Source organism: Asterias amurensis, chromosome 12, assembly GCF_032118995.1.
Source record: "Asterias amurensis chromosome 12, ASM3211899v1".
Taxonomy (NCBI): Eukaryota; Metazoa; Echinodermata; class Asteroidea; order Forcipulatida; family Asteriidae; genus Asterias; species Asterias amurensis.
The window spans coordinates 16722320-16743262 of record NC_092659.1 but is presented as its reverse complement, the minus strand read 5'-3'; the positions used below and the strand labels follow the sequence as shown (position 1 = coordinate 16743262).

General features: G+C 38.6%; 2 protein-coding genes across 5 annotated transcripts; one reads left to right on the top strand and one right to left on the bottom strand.

The window, feature by feature from the left end:
• Positions 1-21: 21 nt before the first annotated feature.
• Positions 22-8457, bottom strand: LOC139945248 (uncharacterized). 4 transcript variants are annotated; one of them, XM_071942568.1, is made up of 4 exons: positions 8412-8457; positions 4542-7460; positions 3633-3811; positions 22-1914 (listed from the first exon to the last, which is right to left on the bottom strand). In XM_071942568.1, exons 2-4 carry the CDS (start codon positions 7339-7341, stop codon positions 1912-1914), a joined length of 2982 nt encoding a protein of 993 aa, XP_071798669.1. In that variant the 5' UTR covers positions 7342-7460; positions 8412-8457; the 3' UTR covers positions 22-1911. The 4 variants fall into 4 exon arrangements, with proteins under 4 accessions (XP_071798669.1, XP_071798665.1, XP_071798666.1 ...); XM_071942564.1 differs by having other exon boundaries at positions 22-3811; XM_071942565.1 differs by having other exon boundaries at positions 22-3811; positions 8337-8448.
• Positions 8458-8598: 141 nt separating this feature from the next.
• LOC139945298 (glutathione reductase, mitochondrial-like) lies at positions 8599-20878 on the top strand. The gene is made up of 11 exons (XM_071942646.1): positions 8599-8841; positions 12215-12330; positions 12860-13062; positions 13846-13900; positions 14478-14577; positions 15054-15140; positions 15640-15774; positions 16546-16657; positions 18017-18148; positions 18558-18691; positions 18887-20878. The coding sequence occupies exons 1-11, from the start codon at positions 8620-8622 to the stop codon at positions 19034-19036; spliced, it is 1446 nt and encodes a 481-aa protein (XP_071798747.1). The 5' UTR covers positions 8599-8619; the 3' UTR covers positions 19037-20878.
• Positions 20879-20943: the final 65 nt, after the last annotated feature.

The following is a 20943-nucleotide window of genomic DNA, read 5'->3' as shown; positions in this document are numbered from 1 at the left end:
GTTTCTGTTCAATAAGGGGGTTGTCTTTTTATTCACTTTTTAGATAAAACAATTATCATTAAATATCATTCAGTTTTACAACATGATTAATTAGTAGACCAAGTACATCATATTGAAGCAGTAACTTTTACTTTTGTGGAAAAGTTCACAACTTTGTTTTGAGTTTCTAATGTGCATCTTGCAAACTATCAGCCATAATTTGTTTATGCTATCATTGTTTAGAACAATGAAGATTGAAATCCCTCTTCGAGAAATTATTTCCTCTGTATTACAAAGAGACAACTCTAGTCACGATTAATTTCGAATTTTGAAATAAAGTAAAATAAAGTCAACTGTAATAATATAGCACCAATCATTTTCTTGATAATAATTTGTTAACTAACATGCATGTTTTAATGAATTCCTTTTGAAATACATTATTGAAGAAAAGTACATAATTTTTGTTAGGTATCACGACTGACATTTCTCTTGCACTATCAAGTTCTGGTCACGGGGATATGGGTTCGAATCCCAGTTTTCCCGGTTTTCAAGACACTTAACTTTAATTGTTTCTCGTCACCCATGGGTAACTGCATACCTGTCAGGGCAGAGATGGTTTATGATTGATTTAGCTAATGAGTTGCTTACTTGACAGCGCAGGCCCGTACTTGACTCATTTCACGACATCACTTTCTGTCAGCCAATTTGGGAGTAAAATTGTACACAAAGACAAAAGAACCGACTCCCAGATGGCAGAACTATTGACGATACATTTCAGATGTAAATGAGTGCATTCGATTAGCTTCCCTGTGTCGACCCCGCGGTGCTCATTCGGATGAGCCCCTGAAAAGAGCTAATCGAACGATCACTCGCCCTCTCTAGGTGACGTCATGCACCTCGGGTCACCCCCGAAGTGACCCACTCCACAAGCAGGGCACTGGGGGCTGACCCGGGTAGATCAGGGTCGACCCGGGTAGATCAGGGTCGACCCGGGTAGATCAGGGTCGACCCGGGGAAGCTAATCGAACGCACCCTATATTTCTTTGAAGGAGTGGTTCTACCCCTTTGACTTTTTGAGCTTACAAATTAAAACTTGTCTATTTGATTGTTTTCTCCATAATGTTTGTTTACCAAGTGATAACACAATTCTTAGAAACATTAAATAAAACATATCAAATAAAAGTGCTACAAATAAAATTATAAGACTAAAATAAACTGGCAAGTTAACTAGTTAAACAAATAATTTGGGGTTGAACAAAGAAAACTTGACTAGAGCAGGATTAATGTGCCGCCGCTCTACCAACTGAGCTATCTAGCCATTTGTTGCCGGTTTCCTTATTTTTGTCAACAACTTTGTTTGAGGTGGCAGTCAGTTGCCGTTTAATAGAGTATAAACATGGTGAAAAATCTTGCTTAACATAAACTGGTTCCCAGCCAAAACTCCATTAAGTTATTGCAACTGGTGCCTCCTTCATTTTTGTGCTTAGAAAAAAAAATTGCTGAGATGTTTTTTTCTGGGCCCATGTAGTGTGCCATCAACTATATTTCTAAAAAACATTTTCTGACAACATCCAATATCATCCACTGTGGTTTTGAATGATGAACTATCAAGGGGTTACTGCATAGATCACAATCACAAGCTGAGAATGGTGACCGTAAGCGCAGAATTTGGCGGTAAGCAGAGCCATGAAATTGGGCCCAGTTGTACCACTACACACAAACCGTTCAGTTGAATGGTTTTCAAACAACGATAGATGAGCAACTGGACCTCCATCTACATTGTATTGTTAGAACAAGAAGTGCAGCTGGACTGCCATTTCAGTAAGCTTATTGTCTGCACTGATCTATTGTTGAATCTGATGATCTGCTTACTAAAATGGCAGCTAGTGCTTACAAGTACTTCACATTTCAGCCCGGGCAGTCGTTGTCAATTCACTGGAAAGAGCAGGATGATTTTACACATTATTAAACCAATACTGTTTTAGGTACAAATAGTTATGGTTCTGTAAAGTTCATAGGTTAAATACATTGGTTGAGTTTGAAAAATTTCTTTAAAAATAGATATTGTACAAGGTACATACAACATGTACCAATGAAAGACACATGCCCCATATACGCCCATAAACATTGCCACAGGAGTTGTTGATAAACTACTAAACTATTTTCCCATTAATTTGCCTCATGATTTTTTATTTATCCTTATAATCACTAGTGATCCCACCATTACTGTTTCCCTGAAGGCTGTATGGAAACTTTTTACCTTGTGTGACTCGATTCCATTTTGGGTTTTTAACCCTCCTATTGCCTGCCCAATTAATATCATCAACTCATCGGCTCAGTGCTATAATGTCATTAATTGCAATTTATGATGAAAAGGTCATCAAAAGAAAATTGCATATAAATTTGAACAAAATAAATCAAATTCAACAAATAAATGTTTCACTTTTAAAATAAACGTTTCTTTTGCCAAACAAATATTTTAAAGACTACTCTTGATCAATAAACCCCATTTACCAGGAGCTCCAAAAAATTCAGTAAGCAATTTAAGGAAACCCATACAAATTGCACTAATGACCATCTTGAACAGACGAACTGTAGTTTTGAAAGTTATAAGCTATGTCAGCCTAGGATATAATGTGGTTATTGGTAAATAATCTTGGAAATGTGCAAAGCTAAATAAGAGCTACATAAACTTGGTAATCTACCCAATATTTAAAGGCAGTGGGCACTATCGGTAATTACTCAAAATAATTATAAGCATGACACCTTACTTGGTAGCGAGTTGACAGTATAAAACATTGTGAGAAACGGCTCCCTCTGAAGTATCGTAGTTTTTGAGAAAGAAGTAATTTTCCATGAATTTGATTTCGAGACCTCAGAATTACATTTTGAAGCAACTTAACTGAAAGCACACAACTTCATGTGACAAGGGTGTTTTTTTCTTTCATTATTATCTCGCGCAATATGACCCGATTGAGCTCAAATTTTCACAGGTTTGTTATTTTATGCATATGTTGAGATACACAAAACTGTGAAAGCTAGTCTTTGACAATTACCAATAGTGTCCACTGTCTTTAAGTCCTTTTCACACTGTATCTCTTATCCCAGTGGACAACAGTGGACCACTTTTAAAGGGAAGGTACGCGTTTTGTAATTGTCAAAGACCAGTCTTCTCACTTGGTGTATCCCATCATAACCATAAAATAACAAGCCTGTGAAAATTTGGGCTCAATTGGTCATCGAAGTTGCGAGAAAATGATGAAAGAAAAAACACCCTTGTTGGACGAATTTGTGTGCTTTCAGATAAGAATAAAAGATTTCTAGCTCGAAGTCTTTTATTATTTTAGTGAGAAATTACCTCTTTCACAAAAACTATGTTACTTCAGAAGGAGTCGTTTCTCACAATGTTTTATACTATCAACAGCTCTCCATTGCTTGTTACCAAATCAGTTTTTAAGTTAATATTTGTTTTGAGTAATTACCAAACGTGTACCTTCCCTTTAAGGGAAAACGGCAGATCAGGAGTGAAGTGATTTAAGTGTGAAAGGGTTGGCCCAGGGGAAAAGAGTAGTGTGAAAAGGATAGATATTTGCATATGGCGGCTCGTACTCTCCAATTGAAGGAATAAAACTGTTATACTACAAAGTTCATACTTCTGTGATTTCTTCTTGTTTAACTTCCATGGCAAGGATTATAGCATTTTCTTTGTCACCCTCGGACGGGATTTGCGATGTAGAACCCTCAGTTTCTTGTGACATCACCACATCAGTACCAACCGTCGTGCTGTCATCTGTGTCTACAGGAATCATATCTTGATGCTTGCATTGTTTTTCTGCGAAAGTAAAATAGAAGAAAAAAGCTGTTAAAAAGTTGATGATTTGGAGATTTTGTTGTTGTTATCAATCAGCTGTAATTTCTTTTTAATTTTGGACATTGTGGTGATTATCATACCAAACATAAAAAGCTCTCAAAAAGTATGACCTCTGCATTTCATGTATCTTGCCCACCAAAGTGGATTCCAAAGACAAATGTACGTGTAAATGCAAAGGTGGATCAGGCATTTCTATGAGGTAATTTCCGCTTTTGCCAGAAATTGCATTTTTTGTTGGTGTTTTTGTGTGAGTGCTGGGATCAAAAGTGGGACCACAGCAAAATCAAGCACTTGTGTAAATGCAAAGATGGATCAGACGTAGCAATTCTTTGTGGTAATTTCCTGTTTTGCCAGAAATTGCAGGTAACTGCTGGGATCTGTGGTCGGATAAAAATGCTGAATCTCATCCACCTTTCTCTATGATTGAATGTATGCAGTGTGAGAGTAACACAAAAACAGTCTACAAGCAGAAATGGTATCCTTCAAATTATTTTCCATTTTAAAACTTTAGGATTGTTAGGTATTCTTTGAATACTTTGCTTGGTAAAGGGCACCCTGTGAGCAAATTGTAAATTTCTACTGGAGCATTTTCAAGGGCACTAAGGCAATGATCAAGGGGCATGGAGGCAATCACCTTCGTTGCCTCTGTGAAGTATTAGGAATGTTAGGTAGGCCTGGTAATTTGTCATACCTGGTGGTTGGTTGTTCTCATCCAATGACAGACTTGAATCTCTAGAGGGGGCTTCGTCTTGTTTTCTCCCTGCACCTTCGTCAGTGTGAACCACCTCCATTAGAGAAGCCATCTCACCCGTTTTGGTTGACTCCTTGCAGAAATTGCCTTGAGTTGTGTTCGGCTTCCTACCAACATGCTTCTCCATGATATGGCGTTTCAAGAACTTATAATGCACAGTACAGTAACGGCAAATGGTGCACCGGAAAAGCTGTCGCGTTTCAATATGTACGCGGCGGTGGTTTCGCAGCTGAGCTTTCGTGTGGAACACTTTCCCGCAGAGATCGCATTTTCTGGGTTGTTTACGTTTCATTCCCTGCTGCAGTTCGGCGTTCATGTAGGCAAGTATCTCGGCGCTTCGTTTGGATCGCAGTTGCTCGGCCGAGTGTTCGAGAGTAGATTGAGGTGCTCTGGGTTGGACGTATGGCGATGTGATTGGAATGCTGCGAGAGCCTACTAAGGATGTATTAGCTACCCCACTGGGCTCCGTAGTGGGCGGAGAACATGACCTTCTGTGGCTGGATAAGGGTCCATATTTACTGGACTCTTTTGCAACATTTTGATCTAAGACTAGGCGACCCACGCCTGGTCTGACTTGAACAGATCTTGGTTCATGGATGAAGTTTCTAGAGTTACTCAAGTCCGAGAGATCCATTTCATCGTCGGTATCTATTGTTACTACTTGCTCTACATTTGATGTACGATTAGCACCAGCTTGCTGTTTGTTAGAGTATCTCTGACTTTGACTATCCTGTGAGGAATTTCCTTGCCTACCGAAGATGTCATCGTTTTCGTGCTTTTCTACAAATCTGGGACTACATCCTGGTTGTCCCCTGCAACCGACCTGTCTCTCTTCTTTTTCAAATGGCAGATTAATTTCGCAAACGTCACATTCTTCTAGGTGGGCCTGCAACAGCTTCCTAGCTGCGCAACACATGAGTTTGCTCAGATCAACTTGTACTGTTAGGGATCCTCTATTATACCTCCTGGACGACATCTGTCTGGAACTTTCCTGCATAAAACTTTGATCGTTTTCTAAATGAACCACCGGACTACGTTTTCTATCTTGGAGATCTTGCCCCACAGGGGCGGCCGACACATTACGTTCTTTCACTGTTGGACCCTTATAGAAATTCTGAAAGTTCACTTTCCGCTGGTTTTCCGAAGATTGTGGTGTCATAATTTTTCTATTTGTAACATTGGTAATGATTGGGCGTTTGGCAGTTTGTTTGATTAAAGTGGAACCTGCTGACTCAGGGTTTTTGATGGATTTTTCTTTCGCTATTCTCATCGGCGATGAATTCATGATAGGAAACTGATTACGGCGGAAGATTCTAGTTTGTGAGGTTGCTATGTGAGTTTGTTGAGGTAACGTGTCTGGCATCCGGACTTTACGACTCGTCTCTGGTGTGTATACATCACCTGGGCTTTCTCTGGAGAATGACAAGAAACCAGTGTCTCTGACTGATCCAGTTTTTCTTGCACTTTGAGGGAACTCAGACTGCTGTTTATTTGAGGCAATGGAAGAAGGACTCCGGAAACTTTTCTGTCTCCCTTCGAGAACGTCTTCCAGATCTTCCTCACTCTGAATTATCTTCATGCTGCTGTTCATTGTCTCTAATGGGCGGAAACTGCCAACGCTTGAAGATGCAATTGTGGAATTACCCGTATTTTTATTTTGGAGTATCATCGGGCTGTCTAGGATATTCTTTAGGGTTGTATGGCTCGAGCTTTTCCCCTGTTTTCTTTTCATAGCTCCAGTTATTGCTTCTTTATACACCGTTGCCTGGATTGGCGCTTCAGTTTTCTTAGTTGAGATTGCAATTTGGGAGGAAGCTTGTTGGAGTTGCTGAGCGCCGTTATTCATGGCTCCACTTTGCGTATGTTGTGGAACAATCTCACTATTTGCATTAAATTGAGGGTCTAGCACGCTTGATGGGGATATTTTAGTATTGATGGTTGTTGCTGCATTTCCACTCGCGAATATGAATCTACTTCCATCGGCATAATGTCTTGTTGAGAACTCGGTTGCAGAAGTGGGATTGGTAACTGGTGTAACATCAACAACATCGGGTTGCTGGCTACTGCTACTGCTGGCCTGACTGTCACATGAAAAGACTTGACTGATATGTGGAGTAGTAGGAGAGAGTTCTGACGTCGGGTATTGACTCTGGTCTCTTCCGATCACCTTGACCGACTCTCCGTCGACGAACACCACATCTTGGACATTGCCGTAGACATTCTCGACAATCGGCAGTCCATCATCTAGTGTAGGTTGTAGCCCAATGGGGTATGCACTATGCAAAGAAGCACTAGCTTCGACAGGATCAGACTTGTGGACTGTTGTGATGTGCCGGAAGAGATTTTGTTTTCTTGCCGAGGCATACGAGCACGTCCCACATTTGTAGGGCTTCTCTCCAGTGTGTATACGCATGTGGATGGATAAGTTTGTCGCAGACGGACAAGTGAAACTGCAGTACCTACACTGAAATGGTCGCCGTCTCCCCAAAATTCTGTTATTCATTTTCAGTGACCGATGGAGACTTCGATGATGTGAGGATTTGCTGAGGTCTGGCGTCGACTGGGTGATGTTGCTGCTGCTACTAGCGCTGAACGAATTATTATCGATATGGTCGGCAGCTGAGTAGTGTGGATGTGATGGGAACTGTTTCAAATCAATATGTTCTTTTTGTTCACCGTATTTAGTGGTTGAATGGGAGAACATATCAATGTGTCCATCATGATCCGAATCATGCTGCATCGTGATGTTTCTAAGACTCTGTGCGTCTCGTAACTTTCATAATTGCAGTGCGTTCATCTGCGATATCTATTTCAGTTGACGAAGACGGTACAGTATATGTGGCAAACTTCTCTTCTGTTCTGCAATATAAAGAAAATAAAAAATTATTTTATTGAAATTATCATTTAAGTAATTTTGGTTTGAACAAAAATAAATTGATTAATAGCATGACTTGAACCTGCGACCTCCAGATTAGTGTGTCAACGCTCTACCAACTGGTGGGGACTGGAGCTCCGTGTGGGCCCCCACAAGCACGCTCCTCCGAACCACGCCGACTTGGTACTTTGCTGTACTCCAAGAAGACTACCGCTGCACTAAGGCGGTTGGTAATGCCACGTCCTTGCTCTATATGGTAAAGCGTTGACAAGTTAATGGGGGGGGGGGGGGGTCACAGGTGCAAGTCTAGTCTTGCTCTAGTCAATCGTTGCATAAAATGCCTGACGTCCTACCACTACACAACAGTACCAGGGCTAATGTTTACGCTGCATTCAGTCATGTGCAGAGCAGAAAGAATGAGTTACATTACGCTAACATTACAAATCATATGTCAGCTTTGATTTCTACTTCTTCTACTTCTACTTTGCTACTCGGCAAAAGCCAAAAATGGGATATCACGCCAAGGCAAGAGATATGGAATCATAACTTTAGAATTTAGATTAGATCAGATGGTGACATGGACATATTCATTGAGCATCCAAATTGTACATCATACATGTATGAAACACTGACTTACTAAAACATGACTGAAATTGCAAACAAAAAAACCATATCAAAATGAGTTTGTATTTCACATTTTTTACAATCTAGTAATAATACAGCGCCCTCAATCAAATAATTGCATGCCACTTTTTCAATCTTTTGTAGAGAGCAGGCAGATTTTCCGGCACCGAGCTACTTAAATTACTTGTTTTACTCATCAAAGTTTAAGATATCGAGATGAAAATACGCATTGTTACCTCAAAACACACATCAGCTTGTATCTCGCGTTAACAGTTAACAATAAAAGGGGAAAATAAGGCGGTTTTACGAACCAAAATGTCGCCACTTTCTGAAGTACTTCGATTCCAAGCGATGAAAGCTTTGTGTGACCTTTGAACTTTCAACCAGGGTCGTGTGTGTGTGGGCGATTTTATAGCATAACATCTCCGTACAGCGAGCCCAATCGTTGTTTACTTTATCACTTCACAAAGGGCAAAAGATTTTTCTGTTTGGGCTACTTTAGTTATTCCAGTTAAAAATATGCATTCTAAAGTTGCCAGCACTCTGTTCCGAAGGTGTAACTTTTACTCTTGCATTTTTAGCTTGAAGAGGAAGATTTGCAACATGCCACCGGTAGCAACCAAGACGTTTGATTACTTGGTGTTAGGGGGAGGGTCAGGAGGAATTGCCAGTGCGAGGCGGGCTGCTGAATTCGGTGTTTCTGTCGGCCTGATAGAGTCCGGACCATTGGGCGGCACGTGTGTAAGTCTAATCTTTCACTTTGCCAAGTCATGAAGTGTAAACAAAACATTTTTACTGATGATAAAACTTTGCGCATGTTTCAATGGATGAGTTTTTTAGGCAGTAATGTATGACTTTGGAGGGATAGGATTTATAAAGGTGAGGCACTTTTGAAAGTGATAAATTGAACGATTTAGACAACAAATACTCAGCATTGGTAGTAACTAATGGGATGGTTGATATATGTTTGGTCTTGTTTTATGTTTAAATTATGCTAATAAAAAGTTTAAAATAAAAAGTACGTTAATAAAAAGGCCTATTTTAATTTATATACAAATCAAATTAATTAATGATTAACTTAAATTAAAGTTTTATAAACTCCATGTTTCCAGTAATAACTAATTAATAAATGTTTACTTATTTAATAAGAAACATGCTCAATGAATGATTAAAGCTTTGTATAAAAATAGCTTTGTCATGATGATGGTTTTAATTATATTGCATGGAGGTTTTGAAGTTCAAGGTTTTAGTTTTACATTGTTTGTTTTTTATCTTTTTCTAAAACTTTTGTCTGCTATAGATACGAGACTATAAATGTAATACATTAGTATTTTCTTTTTTTCCTTCATTTTATTTAAAGTTTTTGCAATCTACCTCTCCACATCATCCGTCATGCCTCATCTCTTGAATCCTTCAAAGCCATGTAAAAAAACTCAATCGTCATTTTCTTTAATGTTTTGTGAATATTCGTTGATTTTATTGTATTTATATACAACAGCGTTTCGATCAGAATTCAGATCATACTATTTTGGGTTGTGTGCTTTTTTTCATCAGGGGTGTTTGTTTAAACTTAAAGCAGCTTGTTAAGGAATGATTTACAAAGCAAAAATTAACCCAGGTATAACACCACAGGAAATAAAAGTCAATAGACGCATGAATAATGTTTTCTATTTCATTGATAAATAAATGGAGAATATACACCAGCTAGGGAATAATGAGATACATAGGCCTGCCTACTGGTTTTTCCTGTTTCACTACTGCACTGAAGGTTTAACCTCAAACTTTCATTTCAAGGTAAAATACAGGATTATTAGAGCTGATAAAATAATCACAGACATAGTTCATGGTTTGTGTGATAAACCTTATCACCATGGACTAATGTTAATTTTCAGAAATACTGTCATTGGTAAAAAAAAATTAGCAATTGAAGCCTCCCACACCCTTTCAAAATATCAAGGGCGATTGCAACAATGTTAGATGATGGTGTGCTTTATGGAAAACTAGTACAGAGAGAATGAAATTACTTTAAAAAAATGTATTACAGTGATTTTCTGTTATATACAAACATATACATTTCCTACCTTTCCCCCCAAAGAAGCATTGAACATGTAACTAACTAGATAAAAAGTTGTGGGGTCCCCCCCCCACCCCCTGAAAGCTGAACAGTTTGGATTATCTGCATATCATTGTTGAATGACTTTGCAGTTTTTCTAACAAAACAGCTAGGCTATCTTCTCAAAGCAATGATATGAATAGTGAGACCCTACTCGATGGTTCCCTTTATGTTGATCAACTCTGCAGTGTGTTCACTTATTGGTATTGTCCTTGTAAAATAGACCACGTTGCAGAAGAGTTTCAAGTAGGTCATGTAGGTTGCTACAGTAACCATTGCATAATAATGTGAGAACATGATTTTATCATCTAATCTGTTTAATAAAAACAAACTCTAAAAGAGAAGTTTTATCTCTTCTGTTTTTTGGGGCAATACTTGATAGGCTTAAACATGATTCTTTTCAGACAAATGTTGACGATTATAAGGAAGGTGACCGGACTTGTCCTGTCTTGATTTTACTGGCCAGCCTGACACTAAAATTACTGGCCTTGTATGGTCCAGTGTAAAATAGATCCCTGACCTGTAGTTGGTGATCAGTTGATCATAGCTTACAAGGTGATAGTAGGTCAGATAGTCTGTTTTTCCTTCTTCTTTTTTATAAACCTACATTATTAATAGTAGTTTTAATTGAGGAGAGCCTTGGATATTCCTGTGGTAGGAAAAAGAAAAGCTGTGTGCTGTTTCCTCAACGACTTTCTTACATGGTGAATTTATACATTTGTCATGTTGTCAGTTCAATAGAAAATGTTCCCTGACCCTTTCAAAGTTTTAATTACATTGTATAAGGTGCACAGACTCTTATATATTTTTTCTGTGCAATTTTTAACTCATCTGTCCAACCTCATGCAACATAATTCAGCTTTGTGAGGGCAGTTTTTTTTTTATAAGAAGGAATGAATGAATGAATGAAAATGTTTGCTACACAACCACACTCTCATACCCTCCACTGCCTAGGGAGCAGTGAAGTGGAACACTACAGTTCTGTATAAACCTTGTCAGCAATTTTCGTCCTATTGTGTTAAGTTAAGCTTCACTGTAAATAAATACAAACTGGTTTAAGGATGTGCGTGCATTGAGAGACGAACTACATGTACTAGCTATTCGTTGTTGATTGAGTAAAACAGGAACACCATGTGGGAAGCCAGTCCTTTGAAATGAAAAAGTTTCTGGATAAAAGAACAGATTTGTTTGCACTTTGCTGTAAAGTACTGGCTGTATACTACTACCCCACTTTTAGTACTTTCTATGTTTTTTTACCAAGGTCAAGGCTCGAAAAGTGTACAATTTGTGTTTTCTTTTTTTCATTTTTTTAAATTTTTTTTTTGGGGGGGGTGCAGGAGAATCACACAACTGTTGGGCTAACGGCTTGTTCTAGCTTAACACTTTTATTCTTTAGCACACCAGTTAATTAAAGGCACTGGATACTATTAGAACATGTAACTACTCAAAATAATTGTTAGCATAAAAACTTACTTGGGAACGAGCTGTTGATTGATAGTATAAAACATTATGAGAAACGGCTCCCTCTGGAGTAGCGTAGTTTTGAGAAAGAGGTAGGTTCTCACTCAAATAATATAAGACTTCAGCTGAAGCCTTTTGTTATGCATCTGAAAGCACACAAAGTAATGCAAAACGGGTGTTTTTTCTTTAATTATTCTCTTGCAACTTTGATGACCAATTGAGCCAAAATGTTCACAGATTCATTCGTTATTTTATGCATAAATTTCGAGACCTCAAATTCTAAACTTGAGGTCTCAAAATAAAAATCCTGGAAAATTACTTCTTTCTCGAAAACTACGTCATTTCAGAGGGAGCGATTTCTCACAATGTTTTATTCCATCAACCTCTCCCCATTACTCGTTACCAAGTGAGGTTTTATGCTGATAATTATTTTGAGTAATGACCAATAGTGTGCACTGCCATTAAAGTATTCCTCTACTGTTTTGACTTAAACAATCACTCAGAGAGGTTTGCATTGATTTTCTTGCGTGTTAATTCCAGGTGAATGTAGGATGTGTTCCCAAGAAGGTGATGTTTCTGACTGCAATGCACTCTGAGTTTATACATGACCAACCGGACTATGGATACGATGTGCAGAAAAAGTCCTTCTCATGGAGGTAAATAAACTGTGCATTTTTTTCCCGGACCAAGGGTCGTAGTTCTTTGCTTTCATGTGTATAGGAAAGAAACTCGGGACACTGTAACAGTAACAGGTTGCCAGGTCGCAATGTTCAAATACGAGCAACACGTGTACAAATTTGTGGTTAGTTGTGGCTGTATACTCCCCAGCAGGGAGTTGAGATTTTGTCTTCCATTTGAGCTCATTCAGCCATGAATTCATGGACATCTTTCATTTTTCAACAACACTTAGGAAACATGTCACAGAATTATTTCTTAATTAGTTGTATTGGTAAAATGTTTTACCTTACGATGTTCGTACCAACTGTTGAGGGAGACTTACTTTTGTTGATGTGTTTAGTTCAGCTGTTGTACTCATAAGCTGTTCCTACTTCTTTCCCAAGGACCAAATATGAATCATTGAGATTTCAGTTTCATACGATATTGAAAGTTTAAACCAACTACAACTTCTCAAAATGACCAGAATCTGTTTGCTTTTTGACTGAATTTAGTTCCCATCCCTTACAGTGCCATCAAAGAGAAGAGGGATGCCTACATCAAGAGACTAAACGGGATCTACTTTGGCAACCTAGAGAGGTCAAAGGTCACCTACATCAATGGCTTCGCAAAGTTTGCCGACAATCGTAGCGTTGTCGTCGATGGGACGTTGTACACTGGCAAACACATCCTGATTGCGACGGGTGGAAAGCCTGTTGTTCCTGACATTCCAGGTGAATAAATAACACTTTCTAAGACCCAGGGTGTGCGTTATGGCAGTCATAGCTATTAACTGTTTTTGTTGAATTTGCTATTAGTTAGCCACTGGACAATAACTGAAACAGTTATTGGTTACAGCTGCGGAAATGTAACCTAAATGTTATGGACCACTGTACGCACTGCTAAAAATATTACCTAGCATTTACCTGCAAAGCAACAATGAGCAGGATACCAGTCACAAATCACTTGGTGAAATGTTTTTTGACTGGTTACCGTTAGTTATCGTTACCTTATTCTGGTAAGCAAAATTTTAATACGCATAGCTCCTTTTTGCGCTTAAAGCATGTGCTCTACAGTACCTTGATTTGTGTATACTGATGATATATGCCCGTGTTACAAAAGTGGCATTGCATTCCTTTTTTGGGGGGTACTTTTTCAAACTTTAAATTTTTTACTAAGAGTATAATATCGCAGACATTGAAAAGAAAAGTTCCCATTTAGTGATGTTCGACCATGCAATGGGTTTTTGCTTTGTTGGAAATGAGACCAAATGACAGTTAGCCTGTTTAGTCGTCAAAGGCCCAGTTTGAACTTTCTGCGAATGCGAATGCAAGGAGAATTTTTACATCACAAATTCGCAACAAACAATTTGGAAAAGTTGAGCTGTTTTCAAAACGTTCACACTGAAAACAGAGCTGTGACATCAAATTCGCTTTTCTCAAAGCATTCGCAGGAAGTGAAAAGTGCTTTTATCCAACTTCCGTTCAACATACACGGCTTTTGTTTTCTTTTTGCAGGTGCGGAACATGGAATTACCAGTGATGGGTTCTTTGAACTAGAAGATCTACCAAAGTAAGTTCACTTTAGCTGCACATTTAAAAAAAGATAGTCTTGGATTCTACTTCAGTAATTTATTGTCCTTAAAGCAATCGCACAACATCGGTTAACAGTATTGTCCAAAGGCCCACACTTCGTGTATCACAACATATATGTAAAATAACAAACCTGTGAAAATTTAGGCTCAATCGGTCACCGGAGTCGGGAGAAAATAACGGGAAAACCCACTCTTGTTTCCGCACGTTTCGCCGTGTCATGACATGTGTTTTAAATAAATCCGTTATTATCGATATCGAGAATGGATGACTGTTTTCATGTTTTCTTAAAAAGTAAAGTATTTCATTGAATAATATTTTATGGGAAGTCTTTCACCATTACCTTCTGTAAACCCTGTAAGTTATTTGTAAATCTGTGCACTTTTAATTTTGGTTCTGTTCAGAAAGTGTCCAATGGCTTTAACCAACCCCAATTGCAAGTTTTGTCTGATTTTGGTGGACTGGGGAATGTATGCTTTACACTGGATCAGGCATACCACCATAATTGGTTGATGCTTAAAATTTTATCCAATAGTTTTTTAATTTTTGATGAACAGGAAAACTGCAGTAGTTGGGGCAGGTTACATCGCAGTGGAACTAGCAGGAATACTGAGTGAGCTGGGAAGTGATGTATCTCTTTTCATTAGAAAGGAACAGGTAAGTTTGTTGCAGCAATTTTAGACGGCGCTCCAGAGTCGCGCCGAACCAAATTCTGAATTAAGTTCATGAAAAGTTTGACGTCTGAAACAGTAAGGAGCGACTGGATGCGCTAGTAGAAGTTGAAAGATCGACTGTTGCAGTCAGTCGGAACCACTCTTGAGCGCCTTGGTTTCAGACGTCGATCTTGTCATGAGCCGAACCTAGTGTAAATGTTATGTTAAGTTTGCCTGTCTGAAACAAATATTTAATTGGGTCCACCCAGAGTCGCTCCTAATCTATTTGGTTTGACGCAACTCTGGAGCGCCTGTCTGAACCGGGTGTTAATGAGTTTCTCTCCGACCTAAACAAAGAAAGAAAAAAGCATGAATGGATTTATTTGAAAATATTTGTTTTGAATGCATGTTCATGCGTAGAATTGATTCTGCATATTTAACGATAACATAATGTGGTATCACTGTTTTTGTTTCGTGTAGGTCTTAAGGACCTTTGACTCTATGGTGACTGAAAACATCACGCAGACCATTGAGGATTCAAAGATGACCCTGGTCAAGAATAGTGTGGTAAGTTTTATTTGACCCTTGTTAGGTTACTAAAAGCCCCTTTAAAGGTGCTCAGATTTTTGGCCCCAAACATTAAAAAATAGATTTTTTTGAGTGAATGGTATTTCAAAGAGTATCACCCGCTCTAACAAAAACAATTTTTAACTTTTACTTTTAATGGTCAGGAACCATGACAAAAAAAAGATGTAAAATGTTTATTATAAAACACAAGAATTGGTCCAGACAAAACTAATTTTGAGCACTTTATTTCACTGCTACTAATAATTGGCGGACTTTTTCGAGCAAAGGCTCAAATGATAGCTTGTAACTTTCTCGACCCCCATCAAAATACCTATGGAATTTTAAATCAATTTTTTGGGGGGTCAAATCGGCCAAAAATCTGACCTAGCATCTTTAACACTACTCTATCTGGCACACTATGATCCCTTTACCCCCCCCCCGGTCTGCCCTTCCATCTGGAATGCATTATCAATGTTTGTTTGTTTCTTTTTACCTTCAGTCAAAATCTCTGAAGAAATGTGAGGACGGTACCATGACGTTTGAGACAACTGCAGGAGTATTCAGTGGGTTTGACTGCGTTATCTGGGCAGTAGGCAGGACACCAAACTCAGACTCACTAGACTTGGAGAAAGTGGTGAGTAACAAATAAGAATCTTTCTGTAGCAGCAAGATCATTACTTACTTGTTTACACTTTTGATTTTTTTCGAGACATTTCCAGCCAGTATTTTTATATCTAAGTATGGCAACTATGTGACAATTAGGCAACCTTTAATCCATATCTGGCTAACTACAGTATTTCCCACCAAACCACAAATGCTGTTAATTGGAAAACCTGTATATGAACAATAAGTTAGTGTCTTTCTTTAATAGACCAAGTAAGTTTAGTGTACACAAGCTGTGACCTTGCACATTACATGACCTTTCTGGCAGGCAAGACGCTACACTGATCATATAGGAAGTTTTACCACCGGCACTGTTAATAATAATAACAATAACTAAAACTTATAAAGCGCCATCTATCTGAGACTAAACTTATTCTGAAGCGCATGTTCAGAGCAGGCTCTTGATTTGCTTAGACGTAGAACTAGAACAAAGAGCCATCGAACAGCTCTATTCCATATACTGCATCTTAGTTATTTATCTCTGGAACTTCTTGCCTGTTGCGTGTTTCACTCCATCCTACAATCTAGACTGTTTCAAAAGGAAATAACAATTCATACCTTCAGCTCCCCACAGTTGTTTTTCAATTGAATAGTTTTTCTTTTTGTAGTCCTTTACCAAGAGTGGCTTTTAGCCTTGTGTAGGGAGAACTTGCATAAAACAATATAACACAAATAAGTTTAACACACAATTTACCCGGAAGAGCCGACATTGTACACAAATTTGTTTGATGGTTTGTTTCAGGGAGTGACTGTAGACGCAAAGCATAACATCGTAGTGGATGAGTTCCAGAATACATGCACCCAAGGAATCTATGCTCTAGGAGATGTGTGTGGTAAAGCTTTATTAACTCCAGGTAAGGTCCAAACAACAACGCTAACCACCCTCAATCCATCAAAACCCAACAGCATGTTGTGTTTCATGCTTGATGCTTCGTTTTTTGAAAGGGCAGAGGCACCAAGGTATTTCTTCATTGGTAAAGGGAACCTCCATGAGGTAGTTGTACAGTTCTGTTTGCACAATTCAAGGGGCATCGAGGCAATGACCACCGGCAACGGAGGCAATTGCCCCCATGAAGTATCAGGCTTGGTGTTTGACTATTGACCCCTTGCACGCGTGTCACATGCGGCGACTGATCCGCGCTCGCCATGTTGGTGGGCAAGTTAGGTTTACGTGTATTAAACGCGCACTTTCACTGCATAACGCACATCATAGAGTTATATATAAAAACGTACAGTGAAATTGCCCACCAGTATGGCGCATTCAAGATTTTTTGGATGATGACGTCCGGTGAAATTGGTCAATACATGTATTGGTCTGAGGACTAGGCTGGTTTCATGATTCACATAGAATCAGGCATACTACTACAATCAGAGTCCAACAGTGTGGGAGTTGGGTTATGATTTGGTCATAGTCTGTAGATTGTACTAGTAAACTGATTATGATTGACTAAAGCCTCAGTCACAACCCACCGTGCATGTTTTTGTCCGAACATTTTTTGGGAGGCCACATCCGCCATGGTTTTTGGAGGGAGTGGCAAGAGCAGGGAGGGAGTACGTCAACGCTTGTCACTTGCACGGTTTGCGCAAGGTGTAAGTACGTGGGTTGGGACCGCCGCTTAAGTGTTCCATAATTTGGGAGCGGCAACAGAGACAGCTCTGTCACCGTAGCGTGTTTTCACACGAGGGCCAGACATCAGTTGAAGGTGAGAGGAGGTGGAAGATCGTAACCAGCGCTTGATGGAACTTTCTGTTTGATGAGTTCTGAAAGATGTATGCACAGAGATTTTGTGGGCAGCTCTCAAGACATACGCATTGACCCATTCTAACAGATACACTACAACTGATTGATAACACACTACTCATTGAAAAAGGGATAACTAACCCAGGTCGAAATTCCAGTTGAACCTAGTTAAACTGGGTTTAACCGGAACTAGTTGAAACCAGTTGATAAACTAGTTAAACACATTTAAAACCAGCTGGTTTAACATGGAAAATGGACAGAGACCAACTGGTTTATAATTTCAACCTAGTTGAACACAGTTAAACCTAGTCCAAACCAGTTGGTTAATATGAAAAATGGACGAGTTTGACTACTATTCAGTTGAACTAGTTGACCCCAGTTAACTAGGTTCAACTGGAATTTTGACCTGGGAAACTATCAATTCAATTCAGGTTTAGTCCTTTTAATTCTATTTAATCCCTCTCTGATTCAGTTGCCATCGCGGCGGGCAGGAAGCTCGCTCACCGATTGTTTGACAACAAGCCGGATTACAAGATGAACTATGACCTCATTCCCACCGTAGTCTTCTCCCATCCACCTATTGGAACCATCGGTCTCACACAAGGTCAGTCACAAAGATTTCTACTTGAAGACACTCAGAGTAGACTGATCGAAACTTCTTAAATTTGGGTTTGAACTATTTTCTTTAGAGGTATTACACAGGATTGGTAGAGCTGACAAAATATTTTTTATTTTTTTTATTTTTATTTTTTTTAAAGATGATCTTCCCGTCAAGGGAACTCGGCAAACTACCACAAGGGGATTTAAACACCGAGCTGGCATTGGCCAATTTCTTTCCTACAAACATTGGTTCAACGCCTATGATTATAAATTGCACAAATCAAGAAATTGTGATTCAATAACTGGAAGACAATACTTATTCTAGTCATTGTGAATTCAGCGGTAAGATTGGTAGGATTCCAACCCACCACAACAACAAAAATGAGTCTGAAAAATTGCTCTCTTTTATTTAGCGGAAGCTGAAGCAAAATATGGAAAAGACAATCTGAAGATCTACCAGTCGTCATTCAATAATATGTACTTTGCTATGACTGAACGCAAAGAGAAAACCAAGATGAAGTTGATTTGTGCTGGACCAGAGGAAAAGGTATGTCTGCCCTTAAAAGGTGATGTCTTGATGTAAAATGAGCCATTAAATAAACTATGATTGAATGCATGTATGGTAAATGCCTTTCTCAAGGGCACAAGTGTCATGACCATGACTAGACCACTCGGCTCGGCACACCTCCCATTAATCTAAGGAACATGCTGTGAATATTAATTGCTGTTCTTGCCATTTCAGGTTGTTGGGCTTCACATGCAGGGCATGGCCGTAGACGAGATCCTACAAGGCTTCTCTGTTGCCATAACGATGGGAGCGACAAAGGCAGACTTTGATAACACATTAGCCATCCATCCAACATCAGGAGAGGAATTAGTAACAATGAGATAAATCCAATTCATCTTCTCTAAATGGAAGTCAAAGAATTAAAATATAACATGGTTTGAGGATGAAGAGTCGATATTAGCGCCGGAGGCATTGTGGAAGTTGACAAACTAGGGCAAGTTCACACAAGGGCCAAAACGCCTGTGCCCTTGAAGCAGCGTGTAACACACAAAAAAAAAAAATCCAAACAGCAATGCAAATGGCAGCAACTTGTAACTAATTTGTAATAAGGGTTTCAAAGTGTGGTGAATCGGTTTGAAACTAGTTTAAACCATCCAGGGCCCAATTTCATAGAGCTGCGAAGCACAAAAATTTGCTTAGCATGAAATTTCTTCGTTGAGAAAAACAGGATTACCAACAGAATTTCCATTTGTTGCATATTGCTTGTTACTGGTCACTTATTCAGCTGATGTTTGCTCATCCTGAAAATCATGTGGAAATTTTGTTGGTAATCCTGTTTTTATCGAGGCAGAAATTTCATGCTAAGCAAATTTTTGTGCTTACCAGCTCTACGAAATTGGGCCCAGGCCAGGTTCTTGATCATTTTAATAAGATGGCCTCACCGTGTTTAAACACCTAGTTTTAAACTGATTCAACATACTTTGGTATTTCGTTATCTTTGTTTATAATGATTTAGTATTGGGCTTTCAGAATTTAAATAGCGATTACAAAAATATATATCCAGTTTTACAAAGGAGACATTGGGACACTAGGTGGCAGCAGACTTACCCTGTCAATCCATTGTTCTTGTTAGTGTTCGCATGCTCAGCACAACATAAACTATAGAAATTTACCTGATAAGTTTGCTGCCACTAAGCGTTCCAAAGTTTCCCATTGCTGTTTCTTCATGTCTTCATATATCTCTATTATTAAGAGTATTTTTACACTAATTAAAAAGCAGGGTAGATACATTTGGTAACATTTGAATCCATTTTTCTGTTAATCATGGTTGGGAAGTACGATCTGATATAGTGGTCATAACATGTCGTCCTGCCTTTTGTCCACGAAACCGCAGCTGGTCCTAAAGGGTCTATGTAACTTTTGAAGGACACAAAAACACAATGTCCACAGATTTACACTAAACTTACAAAGTTTGAAGATAATGATCGTAGAAAGCTTCCCTGAAAATACTACGTGCTGAGGTGGTGGTGTTTTTGGGAAATGAGTAAAACAATGTCATGAAAATAATTTTTGTTTCATTAGACGAAAATTGTTTTAATCATTTACAAACATATTTTCATGATATTGTTTTACTCATTTCTCAAAAACTACAGCACCTCAGTAAGTAAGATTTTCAGGGAAGCTTCCCACTATCATTATCTTCAAACCCTGTAAGTTTAATAGAAATCTATGGACATTTTGAAAAAGTACCCAAATCCTTTAAGCTAATACTAAGTGCTAAAGACTAGGTGCTTCCATTTTCATTTTTCGAAAAACCCGGATCACTCAGACATGACTCCAATCACAAGTTTGAAAGAACCTCTATGCGGGAAACTGTGTCAAGACTTTTAAAGAGTGAATGTTTCTGACCAATTTGTGATAACGGCAAAATGATCCTGACTTGACTTTTGGGTTCCACTCTTGACTGTGCGACTATAACTTGAATTTATATCAAACATCTTATTTTATCATAATTTCTATCTTATTTAACCAAGTTATTTGTTCCAGAAATTGTGAAATTAAATCCACCAAATTTTCAGTAAATAGTACTTCGAGAATTGAGTTACCTCAATCATGTAAAACAATATACCAACACGTTTCTGGAACTAATACTAGTATTTTTTAGGTAAAAAAAATAGTGATTTGTGAATTTTATTAGCAAATTGTGTAACTAATTATATTGATTGAATATTATTTTTGTATGTTGATAATTGATATCAGATATTAAAACAACATGAATATATAAACATGAA